The sequence below is a fragment of the Anoplopoma fimbria genome, chromosome 7 (assembly GCF_027596085.1).
Source record: "Anoplopoma fimbria isolate UVic2021 breed Golden Eagle Sablefish chromosome 7, Afim_UVic_2022, whole genome shotgun sequence".
In the NCBI taxonomy this organism is placed as follows: domain Eukaryota; kingdom Metazoa; phylum Chordata; class Actinopteri; order Perciformes; family Anoplopomatidae; genus Anoplopoma; species Anoplopoma fimbria.
In genome coordinates this window covers 15,301,581-15,323,667 of record NC_072455.1, presented here as the reverse complement: position 1 = coordinate 15,323,667, position 22,087 = coordinate 15,301,581, and the positions used below count along the sequence as shown (strand labels likewise).

At 40.7% G+C, this 22,087-nt stretch overlaps 2 protein-coding genes and 1 non-coding gene across 4 annotated transcripts; all 3 read right to left on the bottom strand.

The window, feature by feature from the left end:
• Window positions 1-1,444: 1,444 nt before the first annotated feature.
• b3gat3 (beta-1,3-glucuronyltransferase 3 (glucuronosyltransferase I)) lies at window positions 1,445-6,589 on the bottom strand. Its single transcript, XM_054601251.1, has 8 exons — window positions 6,468-6,589; window positions 5,977-6,084; window positions 4,975-5,146; window positions 4,650-4,833; window positions 4,299-4,460; window positions 4,042-4,128; window positions 3,679-3,882; window positions 1,445-3,426 (listed from the first exon to the last, which is right to left on the bottom strand). The coding sequence occupies exons 2-8, from the start codon at window positions 6,068-6,070 to the stop codon at window positions 3,328-3,330; spliced, it is 1,002 nt and encodes a 333-aa protein (XP_054457226.1). The 5' UTR covers window positions 6,071-6,084; window positions 6,468-6,589; the 3' UTR covers window positions 1,445-3,327.
• A 426-nt stretch (window positions 6,590-7,015) lies between these two features.
• On the bottom strand, window positions 7,016-16,413 carry naa40 (N-alpha-acetyltransferase 40, NatD catalytic subunit). Of its 2 annotated transcripts, none has more exons than XM_054601284.1 (8): window positions 16,137-16,413; window positions 14,089-14,184; window positions 12,300-12,352; window positions 11,939-12,034; window positions 11,292-11,450; window positions 11,075-11,158; window positions 10,746-10,823; window positions 7,016-10,435 (listed from the first exon to the last, which is right to left on the bottom strand). In XM_054601284.1, exons 2-8 carry the CDS (start codon window positions 14,125-14,127, stop codon window positions 10,288-10,290), a joined length of 657 nt encoding a protein of 218 aa, XP_054457259.1. In that variant the 5' UTR covers window positions 14,128-14,184; window positions 16,137-16,413; the 3' UTR covers window positions 7,016-10,287. The 2 variants fall into 2 exon arrangements, with proteins under 2 accessions (XP_054457259.1, XP_054457258.1); XM_054601283.1 differs by having other exon boundaries at window positions 16,067-16,224.
• Window positions 16,414-17,563: 1,150 nt separating this feature from the next.
• On the bottom strand, window positions 17,564-17,645 carry trnal-aag (transfer RNA leucine (anticodon AAG)). Its single transcript has one exon. It is a non-coding gene; the product is annotated as a tRNA-Leu (tRNA).
• Between the last annotated feature and the right edge of the window lie 4,442 nt (window positions 17,646-22,087).

Below are 22,087 nucleotides of genomic sequence, written 5' to 3'. Positions count from 1 at the left end.
TGTATTTGCATCTTAAAATATGTTTTTTTTCTTGGTTTAAATCCATAGGATCTTGACATTTTAAAGCACATACAAGTTAGTACCTTTAATCAGACTCTACAAATCAAAATGCCTTTAATTGTCAAACTAATTAGTCAGAGGTCATTAAATGTACTTGGATGAATTTGAAGTGCCTTTTCTCATTTATAACTCATTAAGAAGTCTCAATATATTCCATACGTGGCATAAGAAATCTCATAATGGCATCCCTCCATCAATAAATATACATTTCTTTAAACGTACCTATTAATCCATGTAATTATGAATAATTAATCAAAAATCTGTTTTGGTTTGAGGCAAAGCGTGACCCTAGTTCAAAATGGCTGCCTCTGAAATAAGAGATAAAATCTTTATCTCTTCTAATGTGTTCAAAATAGGAGTCTGGTATACCTTAATGGAAAGTATGTGTGTATAAAGATAAAATGAATTAGCTCTAGTCACTGAATGTTATCTTACTGTTTGGATGGTAAACACCATGTCTGGGTGGGACAGGTAGTGGGAGCTGTGTATGCGTGTTAGGTAATTATCTACATGGTATTTTTTTAAGTCAGTTTGAGGATGTGTTCACACCTTCTTGTACATGCACACACATGCATACCGGGCAACTGTGAGGACACACACAGTGGAAAACCAACAAACATACACATTAAATAGAGCGTTATAAGAGTTATTTAAGGGTGAAAGCAGGACGGTAAAGATGATGATGATACTTTAAAAGGTTACAGTGATTAAGCTACTCTCTAGTTTCACAGGTAGTCTAGTCTACAGGTGTGTGCGCGTGTGTGTGTGTGTGTGTGTGTGTGTGTGTGTGTGTGTGTGTGTGTGTGTGAGTGAGTGAATCATTGTGACTTCAGCTTTTCTTTCTCCCCTCCCAGTGCACCACCATCTTTCAAGCCCTGTGTGACTGTGTGTTGGGTGGGGAGGTGGACTCACACCTACATAGCACTCCATATATAGTCACCGAGCAGGCGACTTCCCTGCAGAGAGGGCGTAGCAGCCGTCAATCACACGGGCCTGTTCAAACCTCAGCTGTGACTGAGGTCAGAGAATCCCCGCCCACGTGGGTAAATCTTCACAGATGGAATCGGACGCTGGAAGCGGGTTGCCATGGTAACCTTCAAGCTGCGACATGTTAGGGTTTTGGTTTGCTAAAAAACACAAAATTAGAGTCGTTGGCGGGCACATTAAGAGGCAGACAAAAAGTGATAAAAGTTATAGACACACGGTATGACAAGTCTGTAAAGTGTGACACGGTTAAGTATTGCCTGACGCACTCTGAGAACAGATGTGCTGCTGGCTGGGCTTCAAATCACATTAAGCAGGCAGTCGAGACAGGCACTCAACTTCTCTGTCAAGTCAGCATTTATTTAACTAGACTGGGTCAGAATCCAAAATGTGTTGCAAGACAAAATCCAACTTTATTCAGACTCTTTCAGCAAATTCCTCCCAATCACCGACCACATATTAGCACCTACAGTCATTATATGACCGACAATTTCTTCTTGCAAACAGTTAAAATTAAAAACAAAGATAAAAACAATTTACAGGCATGAATAACTTAAGTGTAAACTACAGACCAAAATACAGTGATTTATGTTTTACATTATCATGGTTTATTTTCAAGGCGAAGGACAGAAATGATCACATTGTACACTGTAAATAAACACTATTACATAATAAATACATAATACACCAGTAGAGAATTGACTTACAGGCACTAATTACACTTAAGCAGGCACTAGCTGTTTTTACAATATCATACAACAGTAGCCGAGGAGCACTTGTTTAAGCTATCATGTTATTTTGCTCTTTATTCTTCCAACTTCTGAGGATGTCATGGAAAATAATCAAGCACAGCTCAAGTAGTTCAATTTATATTTGAAGATATTTCACCACTGCTTCTGTAAAGTACCAGGGATTTCCTAGTCAAACAATTCAAGTCTTTTTCTTGTCATTAAAGCAGGAAAATGTAATAGGGACAGCGTGTCATGTATTTTAGTTTATTGCATAAAGGGTTTACATGAGTTTCAGTAGTGTTGTTCCCTTATTCAGGGCTTCTAAATTGATTCAACAAGCCTTACATTTTTAAAAAGCATCACTAAAAGTAAAACATATAGAAAAATTCTGGCTAGAATTATTTATTTTAATGAAACCACAGAAACCAAATTTTGCGCTCTGAGCTTTAACACTAACGCTGCACTGGGTGTGGAACCATGCGTCTCTGTATTTGTTATTGTCTGTGTTGCAGCATAGTGTTGCTAAGTTTCACCACTTGTGTGTGGAACACAGGTGTATGAGAGCATAACAAATACAAGGCAACAACTATTAAGCATTCTTCTTAATTAAATTGTCCGTTTCGTATGCATATATGTTTGCATGTACGTTATGTATTTTTATGAATATTGTTTACTGTCTAAAAAAATGCACCTTTGCTCCATAATAGTATTACCTGCATAGCAAATGCAGACATTTTGAATAAACAGATTGTATAAAGCTTATTATCATGCAATGATGGTGTTGTTTTGATTTGTGACTAAAAACACATCTATATGGCTGATTACGGACTTACAGACACTAATCAGGCAAAAGTAGAATCCATGCATGAATAAAGTACTCTATTGCAAATGTATCAAGATGTTAGTGGCTGCACTGATGAAACAGGTTACAGATCAGATCCAACCAGCTGAGGAAACAGAGACAGGAGGCTGGAGCCACCTGTTGAAGCTCAGCCATAAACAAATATCAAAGCGCCATCAGGAATGAGTTACACTGTAGGATTTATATTGAGCACAAGTAAACATGTGAAAGCCTCCGTATGAGGTAAGTATGGATGTCTTTAGTAAGATGCATCGTTCCTCAAGCTTTAAAGGAGTGATGTAACAGCAAGATGTTACAAAAGTTCTAACTGGCGCCCCCATCAGGCAAATGTTTAAACTCTAGAGTCATCGCCCACTGTCCTGGACAAGGATGCCTTACATACTAAAAACAAAACAAAAAACCTGATAGATACACTAACATACACTGTTGTAACAACACACTCACTCAATATATACACACACACACACACACACACGTACATTTACTACCCGACACATAAACGACCAGATACATTTAAATGTGACCTCTAACAGATTATCATTCTGTTTTACAGTATTTACAACACAGAGTTACATATGCAGCATTAGACGGCAGAGTACGCTTTACAATGTGACAGAGTGTGTGTGTGTGTGTGTGTGTGTGTGTGTGTGTGTGTGTGTGTGTGTGTGTGTGTGTGTGTGTGTGCGCTCTTCAGACCTCCACTGCACGGTCTGAACCAAGTCCCTGAGCCTGCAGAGCCTCCTCTCTCTTCATCTTGGGTTTCTCTGTCCGTGTGTGCCACACCAGCACCTATAAAAACACACAGAATGGACAGAAAAAAATCAAAACACAACATTTTGCATACATTTATCCTGCAAATATTGATTTATTTCTATCTATTTATCTATGACATTTTAACTGAAAAATGATATAAATTATAAATTATGACAACAGCTCTTCTTTCCCATTACGCACATACATGATAGACATCTTTAATTCAAGCTCTCAACTGCTCCCTTCCCTTGTTATATTTCTCATTCTCTTTCTAACACACATTCGTACTTTAGAGCAGTTGTCCGCTTTCGGCTCCAGTTCGTCCATGGTGACCAATCCCTGAAGGAAGCTGCTCTCCAGGAAGCCCATTGGTGCATCTCCGTCAAAACAGGACTCTGGATTGGCCAGGACCAGTTTGAGGGACACAGCAAAGCCGGCCATGTCCATGGGGAAAGGCCGACTGGGACGCCAGCCGGTATGGAAGCGAACCACCTTAGAAAAATCACACACAATTTTTGGGGGGAATTGTTCGTGTAATTTGGCCAATTAATTGATTAAGTTATGCAAATCACAGGCTTATTAGCATTATTCAACTTAGACTTGTTCCTTCCATTCCACAGTTGACCGACCGTAACATTAAAAAGCACCTACCTTTCCTCCTTCAACCACCGGCCTCTCGTATTTCATCCCTCCAACGAGCCCCACCGGCCACACCGACACTCGCTCGGTAGTCCTCATCTGACACAAGACAAGAGGAAAATAAGGTTTTCTTCTTCAATCATGGCACATTTACAACGCTAACTTCCCTCAGCTGTATACTGGTAGACTTCAGTAACAAACTAAACCAGTCCCTGTATATGACACTCTGAGGATCATAAAAATAAACACATTCACACTCCAACACCCACCTCTTCAAATATCTGCAGGCTGTATGTGTTATCGTCGTCAGCGAAGTAAACCACTCCCTGCTGGTTGTCCCCTCCTGGCTGAGCCCTTCTGTCCTCTCTGAGCCACCGTAGACCCTCATTCCTCTGCTCAACTCCGCGAGGCTTCAGCCAGCTGGGGTCACCCTGAGGTGGAGCGATAGCATTCAGACCAAAAGTTTTTAAAAAACGCTCTTTTGTTCATGCTTAAATGAGGGAGAATATTGAATACCACGTTGCAAGAAGATGCATTTGATTCAAACTTAAGAAGAAAAAAAATGTACATAGACTGATGTGATTCTTGTCCCCACAAACGGCTGCCATGTCTCTACCCACCTCCTGCAGTTTGCGGTCCTTGGCGGTGGGCATGTGTAGGTGTGTGTAGGTCAGGCCACTCTTCACCAGGAGGTCAGTCACTAGTGGCGTCTTGTGTGGCGAGTCCTCCACAACGATCCAGTGGAGCTGAGGAACATGGAGGAAGGTGTGGGACAGACGAGTCAGCTCGGCCTTCTGCACCAGCCTGGAGAGGGACAGGAAGTAATCAGAACACTGTGTTTTTGTGTGTGAAAGAGAAAAGGAAGGTAATAGAGGAGGGTGAGGGAGAGATGAAGTAGGCCAGTGACTGGGAATTATGGTAAGGAAACCGGCCTCCCTGGGCTACCTTGCGTATGTTGGGGTGATGACAAAGATGGTGGGCTTAGCCGGCTGTTTCTGTGGCTGCTTCGTCGCCTCCGACTTCCTTATCTGCTCCTGAAAACGATGCAGTTCCCCCCGCAGTCGAGATATGGTACGGTCTTTCGGCATGTCGTGCTCCGTGCAGTCACAGCGCTGACCTGCAAAGTGTTTGGGACATAACAGACAAGACTGTTTAACGTACTAAAGCTAAACCACTCTTCCCCAACTTTAAGATCAGGCATATTGGGAAATGGGATCTACAATACACTGGGAGCTCTTGGATAAGAAAAAAAAATTCTAACTTTTCCAAGAATTGAAGGATCATCGTGGCTTAACAAATAAGGACTTTCATAGACTCTGTTTGAGCAGAATATAAGAAGGGATCAACTAGATGGGTCGGAGTTAGAAATGATCAAAATGCTTATCTTAGCATATGAATTAACTTTAGGGAGGAAGTTAACATCAAAGTTATATAGAGGAGAGGAAAACATTTCAAAGGAAGCTATAAATTATATATAAAAAAGAAGTGAGAGCAAGAGGCAAAAATCAGTGTTGTCAGTGGGCGAATGGGAAGAGACATAAATGAGCAACAGTAGAAACCACCTTGCTTTTGTGCAATATAAACATTTCTATATTGTGTGTGGACTGAGTGAGGGTCGTCTTTACTTTGTTATTGTCAAATCAATCAACACATCTGTTTATCATGGATACAGCCTATTATATTGATGGTTTAAGTCTTGATAGACCTTTTTTTACAGCAGACATTTTCACACGGCACAGTAGGAAAAGCACAGGTGTATTTAATAACATTGATGAGAGCTGCATTCCACTTAGTGGAGACTTTGGGTTCATCTATGCTGGCTCACTGGTATAGCTCTCTGGGACACTTATTGGCACTGAGCCATCGTTAGTGTTGGTCATTTCACCTGTGCTTTTTTAAACGTCTGCTGTGAGAAATGTCCACTGAGACCGTGTGGTGACCACTCACCTAGCTGCATCAGTGCATAGACAAGGCCCAGGAGGGAGACCATGAAGTAGAGCACAAACACAGTCTTCAGCTTCAGCTTCATCCTAGTTGCCATGGTACCCTGACCAGCTGAAAGTGTGACAATATGAGACATGGAAAACATTACTATTCACAAAGCATTACTCTTACAGTTTTTTTGTATTTAATTAGTTGTTCTGTGTGTCTCAAGGCTGAGGAGATGTAACTAAAAAGGGTCAAAGCTCTGTTTCACAAGTGCCACTCAACATTGAGCTGACTGGCTAAGAGGGATAGCATTCACATTCAATATTAACCTTCAATTTTCGGAGGCTAATTGTAAAACATGGAAGCTGAGGGTGTGTTAGTGCACGCTAATCCTGAGAAGGTCGGCTAAGATGAGTGTGCTTGATGATAAATCAGTGTTAGCTAAGCTATGTTAGCTTGACAATTTGTTTTAACAGAAAATAGCTCGTCTATTATTTTCATGCACTTACCAGAGGCGTGAAATCGTGGAAGACAGGAGCAGAAGAGTTGATTTATCAGCTGAAAGGCTCATGTCATCTTTGACAAATGTGAGCAAAGGCACCTCAGTGCAGAGGAACATCCATTCTTTAGCCCTAGCAATGTACCAACAACTTCCGATTTGAGTGTAACACAGTAAGGAGTCCCCCTCAGAACGCGTACAATCACCTAGTACACATAGTTCCGCGTGAAGCGTGCACAGTTTAAAAAGAAAAGATGGCTAATGTGATAGTGTTCACTCCTTGTAAAGGGTAAAAAGTAGTTAATGCTTCGAATAGTTTAATGCAGGAAAACAAGAGTTATTACTGTGGAAGTTATTACTATGAAAGTTGGACATGATAAAAAACAAAACTCATTGTAAATCACAATGTATTTGTTGCGATACTAAAAATGGTAAGTAATTTAAGTTATGCAAGTCATTACAAGTGTTTTTATTCCCTTTTACAGGCAGAGAAGGGCCTCTATATATATCCCACTTGAAAAGAAAATGAAAGATCATAAATGACAAAAAACTAAAGAGCATCTCTTGAAAAGTCAAACAACTTTCCTTTATTTGTAACATACAAATAAAACACTGACAAGGCAGAATGACTTAGTTTTCCCTTTCATTGTCGTTTATGGACAGGACTGGAACACTCACTCTCAAACATGGAGTTTTACTTTTAACATGTTTAAAAAGTGTTTTACCTGTAAAAGGCCAAGAAATGAAAATGAAGATGGATCCACAACAGCTTATATATATACATACACAGAGAAAAGACCAAGAGAAGGATCAGTGATTTTGTGTGGGTATGAAACCATTTTCCAAAATAAAAGTACTCACTGACTTAAAATAAACTGGTTGAGTTTAAGCTCATTTTCAAACTTAAGATATTTTCACAAACTGATTTTTACTCTGAGCTTTTTTTTCTTAAAACACAGCCCACCTATCTGGATTTAATGTAACAACTGTGCACTGATCTAGGGTCAGTTAAAAACTTTGTGTCATATTCACTTTCATGCAATTTCACATTCCCAAGGCATAGAGGAGCTTTCTTTTACTGTAACACATTGTAAAATTACTACGGCATGACACACAAACAAAAACTGACTCTAGGTCAGAGCTGGGGCCAATCCAATCCAGCGATCACGGCTGTTGAATAAAACAGATGAGGTTTGATTACGTTTGATTAACCTGAGAGAGAGAGAGAGACTGTCAGTCGGTTGATATACTACCACTATGTACAACATCCCCTTTTCATCGTAACTTATGCAGTACAAAAAAATGACTTACTGTACTTATCAGAAAGCAGTCTAGAACTAAAACAAGCACTATTTTGTTTCACTGTTTTTTGTTGTTCATGATCAAACAAGCATGAGACACCAATATGTCGTCTTGAATTGCTGAATATTTTATAGTCTCTACTGAGTCTAGAAGCAATCAGAAACTTTCACCCCAGGATCTGGACTTTGTCATCCAAAAGGTTCTTTGTTTTTGGTGATAGATAACATTTTGATCTTTTTAAACACAGATGATTTCGGTATCTAGGTGTAAGAAAATGTCTGTCAATTTCACATTTCAGCCCTGCCCTGCTTCACATACTTTAACCAGGCATTAATCTGTGACAAATCTCAAGTTGAGCCTTGATATGACCGTTTAAAAAAGAAAAAAACATTTCAAAACGTACCAATTAAAGCCTTTCGCAGTCACACTAGATAGAGGAACCTTTACATCCACAGCAGAAAAGTGAAGTGATATTTGTTTACATCTCCAGCCCACAAGGAAAATCTTTACAAACTGACTACAGTCCTGGAATTAAAGGGGTTTATGGTAGTTTTTAGATGGGGCATCTTATCAAGCAGACCAGCACTCAGAACTGTCCAAAAATACCCTAAAGGTTTTGTAAACAGACATGGAATCAACCAGATATTTGCCTTTCTAGATTGGATTTTAGATTCCACATTACTGTCAAAGTGGAACTCCTACAAGAAGTCAAATTCTAAATTAAAATGGCAGCACGTGTACAGTACAAATCTTAAAGTACGGACTTTGTGCCAAGGAATACCTTGTGTCAGCATTCACTTTCAATTTCACACAACTCCCTCATCACGTATTTCTAACATGCACTGACTCATGGGAGATTTGTTCAAACAGCACTGTTGATCATGATTCAGGCTACGAGTTTTGTGTTACATTTCTAAACGGGTGCTAATGGGAAGAAAAGGAATAACGTCCATTAAAAAACACTTTCAGTGCTCTGCAATCACTTCTATCATCCATCCATCCAATCTGTGTTCCCTCATCCAAGTTAATAGCATTCATCAGCTTCAGACGGCCACATAATGAAACAGGGACTTCTACCGATCCTCATCCATGTTAAATCAATATGATTTGCTCATGCTAACAAACTATATAAGAGAAGGGATGGAGGATGGTTGTAGTTTTTTCTGTTTTTTTAAATACAGCTAAAAAGGTAGCGTCAACATCAAATTGTTTATCATTAGTACCTCTTGGAAACAAAGCGAATGAAGAGGCAAGCAGGAGTAATGCAATTGTACAAAGGGGGCTGAAGATGAGAGCAACATAAATTGGTCTGCAGGCATCGTCCGGGACCAACAGACTGGGAGGATGCAATTTTACAGATGTGAAGCATGGGAACACACATTATGGCTAGGAGATGGTGGTAAGAAAAGGGTGTAAATGGGAGCTAATGATTTCATGGACTGAAGACAGCAGAGTCATGACATGCAACTCTGATGAGGAAATTAACTGGGGGTTGAACATCTCAATGAGCAAGAGGGTCATACTGGGATTATGTTCTGGAGATTGACAGCCACAGTTTTACTCACTGTGGAAGAACAGAAAGTATAAATCAAGAAAAGGGCACATCTCGTCTCATAAATTATAAGAATTAAAATAATTGGATTTTGGCGAATAGAGAAGATGGAGGCTGCTATTAGTGGACTGTACTCTTGTAACGTTAGTATAATGGGCCGATGTGGAGTTGCTGCTAGCTGCACTTCATTTGTTACAAAACCACTTGAAAGCCTTATGAGGATAGAACAGGTGGTATAACGGTAGAGCAGGGCTTCTCAGACTGTTTTCTGGGACCAAAATGTGAGTACTTTAAGCCTAATCCTGAGACCCTGGTTCAGTGGAACAAGGTGCGAGTCTCAGAGTGAGGGCCCAAAGAAATCAGGGGCTGTATAACAGAAACTGACTTAATCTTCTTATGTGATGGTGACTTGAATGAGGGCGTGATTTATTTAGAAAAATGTATTGTGGCACCTTGATATGAGGTAGTAAGTTTCTATAATACAGCCTTCGGCCAGGTCCCGAGCCATAGTTTAAGAAGCGCTGAAGAATGATTGAATACAGTGTAGCACGTTAGGAGATGAGGATTCATTGCCGTGGTAGAGAATGTCAGCAATGCTTTAGCTTTTTCTTAACCGGGAACAACTAATTGTCATCATTGACTGGGATAAGAGAATGAGAAAAGAAGGCTTGGACATTGAACCAATGAGGAAGAAAGAAAGAACAGGAGCTATGTGTGAAAGCTCACACCGCATACTGCTGTTGTAGCAGGAATACACACAAAATAACCCACACAAATCTCAATCCATAATGCGACACCAATATCTGTAGCCAGGTATTCCACCGTCGGTTCATTTTAACGGCACTCTACAGTCGGGCAAACTCAAAACGCTTGCAGAGTAGCAGGCAGCTCAAGCTTTCACACACAGCCATGCAAGTTGCTGGCTTTTAACTAATCATAAAAAAAAAAAAAAAAGGGGGGGGGGAACAGAAGCGGATCAGTGGCAGCAGCCCCCGCAGTGGCCACCCCCGTGGGTGTGTCCCGCCGAGGCCTCGCCGTGTTTGGTCCGCCGGCTGAGGATCTCGTAAGAGCAGTCGTCGCCGCAGCAACCGGACATGCTTGGCGAAGTCTCATCAATCTCAAACCTGAGAGAGAGAGAGAGAACGAGAGAGGGGTCAGTTAACAAGGGTGAAGGAGGTCAAGAGTCAATTTCTGGATATGTGAAGGCACTGAAATTTCTTCTTCTGCATTCATTAGCCTGATTTTACCAAGAGCAATTACTCACTCACTACTTACGGACATGAAATTTACAGACTTCATGTTTACATAAAAAACACTGGGACAAAAGAAAATAGTATAGTAAAATGGGCCCATCAACAGGATCATCACTGACTTACTAACTGAATTCATGAACGTTAAAAGAAAACATGCCCTTTGTCGAGGCGGTAGACTCACTGTAAAGCTTCTCTGAAGAACTGGTAAGCCCCGTGGTTGTGTTTGAAAACTGTCAACATCACTTTCTTCATCTGCGTACTGGACAGAGAGAGCAACAGAGCAGAAATGAAAAATCTTAGTTTTACATGAGAGAAAGATGTGATGGACATATTTTCCTTAAAAGGTGCCCAGCATGTTAAGATACATTTCCATCTTCAGAAAAACAAAACTTCACTTTATATATATTTTTTTACAGCTTTTAGCACATAATACGACAATTCATCCAGATTCACTTGGTTATGCATCCATATACACATCATGATCACCATGACGACAGCTGTAGATTTTACCTGTTAGCGATGAGCTGTAGAATCTGGATGAGGAACTTTCCGAGTCCTTTCCTCCGCACTCTGCTCTCTAACTGTACCTCATAGCTGCAGAGTCAAGATAACAAGTTAGACCAGAGGGAGCATTTTGTTACAAAAAAGTTTAGTAACAAGTGAAATACATTTTTCTTCACTTGCCGTAATAGCTGCTACTGCTGCTAACTTAAATCCACAAACATACCAATATAAAACCTCCTCCCCACACTCCACGTCGAATCGGAAGTGAGAGAAGGCCACAGGGGCGGAGTCACCGTCGCGGGCAAGTAGGTACCACGCCCTCTCGTCGTTCATCTCATCCCTCTTTTCCCTCTCCTTCCACCCCCACTCGCTCTGCTCATACCTACAGCCACAGCAAAAAAAGAAAACGGGTCATCTGAAACCTGGCATCCCAATTTCACCTTCTCATTTCTCACCATCATCAGTCTGCCCTGGTTGTGCCTCCGTGAAAGGACACCTTTTCTAAATGGAACAAATTCGGTTTCCACTGACTGGATGCCATTTGCTAAATTGAACACTATTCAAATTCTGGCAAATGGAGAGAATAAGAGAGATAAATTGTAGTAATTTGTCTGCCTCTTGTCTCCAATATGTCTGCATTACCTCATCTCTCCTTTCCAGAAGCTCCCCAGTGAGGATAATTTAATTCCTACTCATATCTATGTTTGATGTCACTCTCCAATTCTCCTGCACACTGGCTTGTCTGCACTTCTTCGTATTCTTCTATTTACTTTCAGCTGTAATCTACCACTCCTAAGACTGTTCTTCTGCTAAAAGATGGGTCACTTTGTCGCTGAACTACACCTTGAACTAAAAGAAGAGACTTCTTACAGTGTTTGCATGTTGGCTCTGGTGAGTTCGAAGGCCCACTCCACAGACAGCGGGTTGAGTGAGGTCACTCTCTTACACTCTATCTGCAGGTTCAGCCTAGATGGAAGGACAAGTAAACAGGGTCAATAATTACACAAGAATGTATGTATGTGTGTGTGTGTGTGTGTGTGTGTGTGTGTGTGTGTGTGTGTGTGTGTGTGTGTGTGTGTGTATATTTATATATGAGTCTGTGCTGAAGTAAAGTGAGAGAAAGACCAAACGAAGGACATAAATGCCATCAGCAGACCAACAAAAATGAAACAAGTATGCATTTCATGAAATACTGAATAAGTCCTTTGTTGACGTAAAAAGCATTGCGTACCCATTTCTGTCGTACTTTTTGAAGGCTGGGAAGGCAGCCAGTGGGTCATCAAGCTGTGACGAGAAGAGGCAAAATTAGCTTAAAGACACTTTCAAAAACACAAAAGTGTTTGTCAAATATGAGCCGTTTCTAGCTTCTCGAATGTAATGTTTAGCTGTTTCTCATTGTTTTAAACGGTAGTGAAGGAAATATCTTTGGGCTCTGACCCAAACAAGAAGAAACATTAGAAGACATCACCATGTGCTCTGGGAAATTTAAGTAGGCATTTTATGGACAAAACGATTCATTAATAATAATAACAGTTAGCTCAATAGCTAATCAAAATGATCATTAGTTGCACTACAGTTCTGTATTTTCAAATTAAATTCCCTTATTTGTGATTGCAGTAAATCCCCCCAATAGACCGTAAAAGAGACTGTATAATCCAAGCATCACTCAGGCTCAACTAAAGGCTCTGGAGCCTAAATAGGCCAAGCGGGGCCCATACAGGCATGAAAAAGACAGGGCTTTTAGTGTTATAGCCCCCATTATTATTAACTCATAATAAGCGCCCACAAAGTCATGTTGTCCTTGGCCCTGAGAGAATACATAACATCAAATTCAGAATAGCCCTCTTCTGAACAGACTATGAGACATTTGGGCCCCTGGGCACAGAAATGTGACCTATGCAGCTGTATTAGGGGAATGATGAAAAAACATATAATACAATTAAATACCAGTTCAGGCTTCCCCTCTTCTTGAATGAGCTATTTGATTTTTTTTTCCAGTGACGAATGGTTACAACATTCAACTTAAAACAGAAGCTCTTGTTTAGGAGCCCTGACCCCCTGGGCAACCAGTGCTGTTCAGTAATCCAGCCATGCCGTGTTTTTTAAGCAGTGAATACACTATTTGTTCCTTTGAAACAATAATCGGAGTCAAGATGCATTACTCTTGGCAAGAGCACAAACAAACATAAAAGTTACTTCAGGAGAATTTCTTGCATTCCTTCTCTGTTGGCACATCAACAGTGGAAAGGGGCGGGAGAGAGAACAGCCTGCATCACAGAGTGCCCCATTTTGGGACAAATGACACAGAAAAGTAATAAAGTGCAGACAGGCCTGTTCAGAGCTTGTTGAGGAAGTACTGTAGCCAGAGCTCAGCTCGAGGTGAGGGTGTGAGCTTTGTTCTGCTCCGGGCATCAATAAGGTTTATCTGGAGCCCAACTTTCAAGCTACAGGAGCTTTCTTCTGTGTGTTCTACTACATGGCTAGAATTTTTAATAATGCTGATTAATTATGCATAGAGAAACATATGGCACTGCATTTGTCTTTTTCCTGTCGGGGGAATTTATTCAGAGTAAGAAGGTCATCCCCATTTTTTTTTTTGTATCATTACATTAGACCATGTTTACAACTGCAAGATAACAAATGAGACAAATCACAGCTCACAATGGAGGTTTCACATTTTAAGAGCTTGATGCAATCTGAAGCCAAACATGAAACAGCACATAAAAAGGGGCAAGTGATGGATGCTTTTATGTGAAGCACTTAGTTGAAAAAGTGCATTGATTTTTAACATCAATGCAATGCCGTAATTAATTATCAGAACTAGACAACAAATGTTGCGTTTGCTTTGCAGTCATCAAGCGGCACACACCTAAACCACTGCTTCCTGAAGAAGATAATACCAATTCCTTAAATTGTTTCAATTCCATCTCCCAAAAGATTTCCTCAAAAGCCCTCCATGAGACCCACTCCCAAGGCTGACAATAGCTACCTCCCCGGTCAATCTGCAACCCAAAAATTACCTTATTAGCTGCTTCCACCTTGGCACAGACGGCGTCCATGGCTGCCCTCTCTTCCTGACGCCGGGCCTTCTTCTCCTTTGCTCTGTTGGACTTCCTCTGGACACAGGAAATAAAGAAAGGGATCAATGGAAGAATGTGTTCAGGTGTTGGCAGACATGCAGAAGAGAAAGGCAGGGACAGAGTTGAGAGGAGAGTGAAAATATGGAAGAGAGTAGGATGATAACGAGTAGGATGATAACGAGGGGTAAAAAGATAGGATTTGTTATTTGCTACTATTTACCCCTCGTTATCATCCTGTCAGAAATATTTTTTCTTCCACACTACTCCTTATTCAACCCACTTTCTAAATCAGGCCCACTATTCACTGACGGAGAATTAATTATAGATGTTATTTTGTATGAGCATGCCCCATTCGCAGCAACATTGTATCACACAGACTAACATGAAAAAACAGACGAGTATAACCAGAAACATTAAAGTAAAAAGAAATGGGCAGCCATGCAGAACTAACAGAAGTAATTTAACTTCACACATGATAGTCTTAACAATAAAAACAGCAATGGCAAGATAACAATAGTGAGCAAAGAAAAAGAGCGGATTATGATGATGACCACCACCACTTGTCAGCATGTGTAAAACAGTGGAGTGTTTGGATCGCTGATGCTGCATATTGCTCTCGGTGTGGAACTATAGTGTTGGAGAAATTCTCTGATACTCAAATCCAGCCTGCGCTCGGCTTGATGTCTAATGCTAGTATCAGCAATGGTGCAACCATAACTCACACACATTATTACTCTGACTGCATCTATGCCTGGCTGACAACACCCACTTTGAAAGCTGCTATAAATACGTCTCTAGTCGATGCACTTCCATAAAAAGTGATTATTAACTGGCTTTGATTATTGGCACTTGCAATCTTATGGAGAAAGTTAACAAAGGAGTCATACAAAAGGCCATCTGAAGTTATTAAACGGGACTGTGGAAATAGTTATGTGGATGTTTGATACTTTTCGGGCATTTATAGATTGATCAATAATGTAACATAATCATTCGTTGTATCCCTACACTGCAATCACAATATTTTGTATGCAGCTAAAAATCCACCACCCATCTTGGGAAGCCCTGTGTATTTACATTTTAATCAAGCTTTCAGTGACATGTTTACCAGGCTTCACGAACAAGCAATGGACAAACAAGTAGGAATGAGCCAATTTCTCTTTATTAGATCCAGACCTGAGCAGAAGAGGTAACAATTATGGGTAGGAATGCACTGAATTGCCAACTCTAGCTCAGAGCATTAACTCTGTACCAAGCACCGAGAGGCTGCACACTGAGCTGGGACTGTGGAAACACGTGGATCGGTTTATCTGGAGTGAAAGTGGAGGATAAACTCAAGTCTGCTTGGAGAGGCTGGCGTTAGCTCAAGTTAAGGAAACTAACTAAGCTTAACAGCACGAGTGCAGGCCTGGCTGGTGCTAAGAAGGGACATGATCAACACCCTACAAGTCTGGATTTAACACGACCAGGGGGGGCTGAGACCCACCACTCTGGCTTGTGGGTGAAAAAGATAAAGCCACACACACACACATGGGATTTGAAGGAACAGCTAGCAAAGCACTCGTCATTAACATGGCATTCCTAAGTGGCTAACACAGCTAGCAGGCTAACAATGGCACAGCACACACCGGGAGAAGTTGACTGTGCGTAACGGGGAGGACAGTGTCACGTAAAGGGTGAATATATAGACATGTGGAGCTCGGGCTAACGTCGCACAGCTATCTGAAGCTAAGGTGAACGGCAGTGAATGAGCCCGGTGCCTTCAGGCTGCACACATCCACCATGGTCTCTCTTCCGCTCCCTCCTTGTCTCCCTCTCTCTCTCTTTCTCTCTCTCCTCTCACCATCCCCAAACATCCACCTTTCATTGCATCACTTCGCATCTAGACATTTCAGCAAAAACACACACACATGCAACTCACCCCCATTTTGCTGCGGCTGTGTGTGTGTGTGTGTGTGTGTGCTCTCGATCCCCCGGAGAGAGAAACACACCTTTTGTCCCCGTGCTTTGCTGGTGTGGAGTTGTGGGTTCTCGTCGCTACAGATTAATGTGACAATGATAGATAGTGTGCTAACGAGGCTAGCTGGCTGTAGCACCGACTGATGGCTGCGGGAGAACCAGTAGTTGTGCGAAAATTGGGTTAAAACATCAATTAAAAACGCACTGGTTTTGTTCTCTTTAAATCGGATTGGCGCCAAGAGCTCGATGCTGACTGACTGTATCACAGGTCCCTGCTTCCTTGCCCTTCTCTTTCCTCTCCTCTCCGTGGCGGCCAACTATGCTACATTCAAGTGCTCTTCACCAGGTCCGACTTCCGAGTCCCCGGTGAGACTCTATTGAACACCCACTGCTACACTTTGGGGGGGAAAAGTGAAATACATACCTTTATTTTTTACGTTTAACAGAGCAAATATGCTTTTTCTAATGTAATGAGAAGGTTTAAGATCATTTATATATACAATGTTGATTGTATGTTTCTGTTATCTGCTATTAAAGAAGAGACAGATCATCCAGGGAAATGAATAAAACAGTGATCCTTCAATAATTATATATATTTTTTTTATCTAAAATTAGCAATATCACAAAGTTCAAGTAAACTCCATTACAAGTACTGCATTCAAAATGTTACTTAGCTAAATAATGTAGGTTGTTATCAGCAAATATATACTTAAAGCAGCAAAAATGAGAGATCTCATTTAAATTATTATTATTATTATTATTAGTTAAATTATTTTATATTATATTGATGGATTCTTGTTGGTGGTGCAGTGGCAATTAAGTGTTCTAGTTGGAGATAGCTGAAACTATTTTACTATTTAAGTTGGGTAGTTCACCCTATAACAATGCATATTTTTTATAAAGTCATTGTAGGTTTTATTAGTAAAATCTTAATCTGAAAGGTAAAGTGCAAGTTTAATGCAGCAGAAAAGGAAAATTCTTAAGTACAAGTACCTCAAAATTGCCCTTTATACACATTTGTTTAGTACAGCACCTGACTAAACAAATGTATTCAATCAACTCAGAGTATTCATGAAAGTGGATGAGACCTCTGAGTTCTCTAAAGTTTACTTAGACTTTGTATGAACCGCTTGGCACATTTCTTATGGTTGCAAATTTCTAAAATCAATACAGCCCTGTAAACAGAAAAATATATCTCTTTCATTAAGTCACAAGATAGCAAGTTATGATATGCAGGCTACAACTAAACATTTATTGTAGGTATTATCGTAAAAATGACCTAGTTACCACTAACCCACCCTTGTGATTATCCAGAACCCCTCTGCATTACCACGAGAACTTAAAGGCCCACAAAGCAGTATTGATACAATTAATCATTAGAAGTGTAGATAACCAGTTTCCCCAACACGTGTACTATAGAATGTTATAGATGTTATAGAATGAAACCACAGAAAAAGACTGGCAGCGGTGGGATTTGAACCCACGCCTCCGAAGAGACTGGAGCCTTAATCCAGCGCCTTAGACCGCTCGGCCACGCTACCATGTGCAAGCTTAGTAAAATGTGTGTCACACAATTTTCCGACAGCGCCTGAAGGTAGCACCACTTTAGCGCGAATATGGTTTCCTTGTTTAGAAAGTGACGCCAGGCGGATGGACGTCATGCTGCAAGTAGTTGAAGCATAATTAAACTTTTGGCCATAACTATCATTTCCAAATATTACATATTATATGTAACACAATTGCAATTCTTTGATAACAAGCTCAATGAGATGTTGGAACCCATTACACCCTGCTATCAGGAAAATTATAACTCTTAAATCTCTATAATCTTACCTAAAAATACTTTCTTTCAGATGTTCTACTAATTTATGTTAAACTGTGTTTGGATGGTATATAATGTTGAAGTTCTATTCAAAAATGTATTAATGTATTCTCTCTATCAATTTGCATGTACTCCATTGTGTTGCATAGATGCCCATTATGTCCACGTCTGTAAATACTGATTTATGTTGTTCTCTTTGTTACCATATACGTAATATGGTGTATATTACTTATATTTGAGACAAAGTGGCCGTAGCCATCATGAGTAAAAGTAACATATAGTAGTATGTATATAATAGTTTTTTTCTGTCTGTAAATATAATATTTCAGTTATTGTTGATTTTCTACTGTTTTTTATTGCTTATTTATCATACTTGTTTTGTTTTTTTATCTTGTCTTTCTTCTACTATGTCTCTTGTGTGCACTTTACTCTATGCTGCTGTAAGCCTGCAAATTTCCCCTGCGGGACTAATAAAGGATTATCTTATCTTATCTTATCTCTTATAGTGTTACAAGGTAGGAGCCATGCGGTTGGGTAGTTTTGTCAAAGCTTTCTGTAAGGCTTTATAAAGTTACCAGCCATTTGTATAGATTATATTCTGGGTTGTAGGACACAAATCATATGCTCAGTAGTTATTTTCTGGGAATATGGAAGTGAAGAGCAGTTTAGGTTTTTTTAATTGAAAGTGTGTTTTTCTTACATGGGAATACTAATGTTTTTGTAAAAAAAACTATCAATCAAACTAAGATATTTTGGGGAAAATAAGAGAACAATCTTAGACAGCTTCTAGATCATGGTATTGAAAATAATTTTTTCACGAAAAAAATACTTTATGAAAAGTTAAATGATATAGACAAGTCACTGGACTGTCAATATTATTATTCAAAAGTATGTGGGTTGGAGTAGCTGCCACATTGTATCATAAGAAAATCATATAAATAAATTAAATAAATAAATCCAAAGGGTAGAATAAGTTCCTGGTCGTCTAGCCCATCACTCCCCCCATCCCCCCTACAACTGTTCACCCACGGCCAGGAGCTCACAGCTCCCTTCAAACCCCTCACCACCCAGCCCCACCTTCACCACCATCCAGGTACAGCATCAGCTCTCCAGGCTTCAGATAAGCAAAGCCAGTGGACCTGATGACATCAGCCCTAGGTTGCTGAAAGTGTGTGCTGGACAGCTGGCAGCTCCTCTCAGGCACCTCTTCAATCTCTCCCTGAGGTTGAAGAAGGTGCCCACAATCTGGAAGACGTCCTGCATTGTCCCGGTGCCGAAGAAGAGTCGTCCCAGCGGTCTTAATGACTACAGACCTGTGGCCCTGACATCACATGTCATGAAGACCCTGGAGAGACTGGTTCTGCGGCACCTGAGGACCCAGCTTACAGCTTTCCTGGACCCACTACAGTTCGCCTATCTGCCACACATCGGGGTGGAGGACTCCATCATCTACCTGACACACAAGGCCCTCTCTCACCTGGAGAAGCTGGGAAGCACTGTGAGAGTCATGTTCTTTGACTTCTCCAGTGCTTTCAACACCATCCAGCCCTCCCTACTGAGAGAGAAGCTGCTGGAGATGAACCTGCACCCCGACACCACTTCCTGGATCACTGACTACCTCACAGGCCGGCCACAGTACGTCAGGGTGGATGGCTGTGTCTCTGAGTCTGTGATCAGCAACACCGGCGCACCCCAAGGAACTGTACTGGCACCGTTCCTCTTCACTCTCTACACCTCGGACTTCCGCTTCAACTCTGGTTCCTGCCACCTCCAAAAGTTTTCCGATGACTCCTCCATTGTTGGATGTATCACCAGGGACAACGAGGAGGAGTACAGAGGACTGATTGAGAGCTTCATCACATGGTGCAGCAACAACCACCTGAAGCTCAACATCAGCAAGACCAAGGAGCTTGTGGTGGACTACCAGAGGAACAGAAGCCCCCCTGTCCCTGTTTTCATTCAGGGAGGGGAAGTGGAGAGGGTTGAGTCCTACAAGTACCTTGATGCCAACAAGCTCAACAAGCTGGTGAGGAAAGCCAGCTCTGTGGTGGGTCTGGAGCTGGACAGTCTGGAGTCAGTGGGTGAGAGGAGGATGAAGGCCAAACTCGGAGCCATCCTGGACAATCCCTCTCACCCGCTCCATGAGGAACTGTGGCAGCTGGGCAGCTCTTTCAGCCATCGGCTGATTCTACCAAAGAGCAGGACGGAGCGCTTCAGGCGCTCATTTGTGCCCACTGCCATCAGACTGTACAACAACAGCGGAGACCACAGTCTGTCATCATGCTGACCAGCCCCCCCATGTGGATATACTGTACATTTTTTATTTGTATTCTTATTTTTTATTTTATTCTATTTTTATTTTTATTTTATTGTATAATATGTGTATTTATTATCTGTTTCTGTGTAGTTGAGCTGCTGCAACACTTGAATTTCCCCCATGGGGATCAATAAAGGAATATAATAATAATAATTTATCTGAGAGCAGTTTATCATTTTGGCCACTAGGTGGTAACATAGAGTGTGAAATCACTCAATTCACGTTGCCGCAGCCCTTTACTTCTTCCAAACCACGAATAAAGCTCTAAAAGTAAAAGACAAGTAAGCCCAGCTATAGGAAAGATAGACCTTTATTTCAACTTTTGCCTCTGCTTCCATTTTGAGTACACTTTTACCCTGGAAGCCAGCTCTTATAACCAAACTGTTATAGACTGGTGAAGCATAAAACATACGTTTTATCTACCTTCACTCTGCATCATTTAGTTAGAAAGCAACCACAAAAATGTAAAAAAATAAATAATAAGTCACACTATCAGTAACAATGGGAGAACATTTAGGACATCCGAGAGATTCCCAAAGAGACAAAGGATACCATTAAGGTCCCTTCAGCCTAAGCTCACTGTTGAGTGCAAAAACACATTGTTTACCCTGAAGGATTATCATAGCATCCTGTTGTAATGTATCTGAGGGGTGATAATGACATCACAATCATGACGTATATAACATACACATCCATTAACGTTTATACGCGGCTATGTACACAAGTTATCTGCTCTAGAGTTGCAACTTAAATGAAAATGTTCCTTTTTGTGAAAACCCAACAATATTCAAATCATTAAAAGACAAAAGCAGCAAATTCTCAAATCTGAGAAGTTAATCAAAAATCAAAAAAGTTGCTGATCTAATCTGTTTATTGAAGGATCACTGTTTTATTCATTTCCCTGGATGATCTGTCTCTTCTTTAATAGCAGATAACAGAAACATACAATCAACATTGTTTTATCAGTTTGATACTTAGATAGATTTTTATTTTATTTTATAAAAAAATCTTCTAAACCTGGCTTGATGAGATGACTAGTTTAATAAGTCTGCTTCAGACAATGCCATAAAACATGGTGAAATACAATGGAATTTAATTTGCTCTGTATGTGTGATTGGTTTTGACTGTACCCCTCCCAAAAGTCTGTTTGAATTTCTGCTATTGTAGTTTTATAACAGTTCTAACTGGGGTCTAAGTGACCATATAAATAACATCACTATGCAATATAGTTGACTGTACACTTTGTTTTATCTGTGAATCAGATTCTGTGATCTTTTGGCAAACAAAAACACTACATATTTCTTTTTGCTAGCCCATATAATATATTTTATGGCGTAATAACAAAGCTTTATGGTCATGTGTGGTTGCCAAATATGATCAAATATGCAAGCCCAGTTGGGGCAGAGATAATCATTTTTTACACGTTGGTTTTCACTGTAATTAGGTCAGATGAAAACAAAAACAAAAGGATTTATTTTGTAGTTATTATTACATGTTTACACAATGGTGTTTGTTGGACCCAAACAAAAGGGTTAAGTATTCCTCTAGATCCCCGACTGTGAGATGTTGGTTTGGTGGGATACGAGATGGCCACCCTCACAAGACCCACTTTTTCATAATGCAAATAAAGGCCTTGTATTGGGGGTTCTTTCTCCCCCTCCTTCTCTCTCTCTCTCTCTCTCTCTCTCACACACACACACACACACACACACACACACACACACACACACACACACACACACACACACACACACACACACACACACACACACACACACACACACACACACACACACACACACACACACACACACACACACACACACACACACAGCAGCAGCCCT

What these genes read in the sequence shown, in the direction of transcription:
- b3gat3 (XM_054601251.1), bottom strand. Translation starts at nt 6,070, where the DNA reads ATGGCAACTAGGATGAAGCTGAAGCTGAAGACTGTGTTTGTGCTCTAC. An exon ending in AGGACCGCAAACTGCAGGAG is followed by an intron (nt 4,461 to 4,649) that starts GTGGGTAGAGAC and finishes GCTCCACCTCAG; the next exon opens with GGTGACCCCAGCTGGCTGAA. An exon ending in AAGCGGACAACTGCTCTAAA is followed by an intron (nt 3,427 to 3,678) that starts GTACGAATGTGT and finishes GTGTTTTTATAG; the next exon opens with GTGCTGGTGTGGCACACACG.
- naa40 (XM_054601283.1), bottom strand. An exon ending in AGGTGGAAGCAGCTAATAAG is followed by an intron (nt 12,353 to 14,088) that starts GTAATTTTTGGG and finishes TTCTCGTCACAG; the next exon opens with CTTGATGACCCACTGGCTGC. An exon ending in CTACAGCTCATCGCTAACAG is followed by an intron (nt 10,824 to 11,074) that starts GTAAAATCTACA and finishes CTCTCTGTCCAG; the next exon opens with TACGCAGATGAAGAAAGTGA.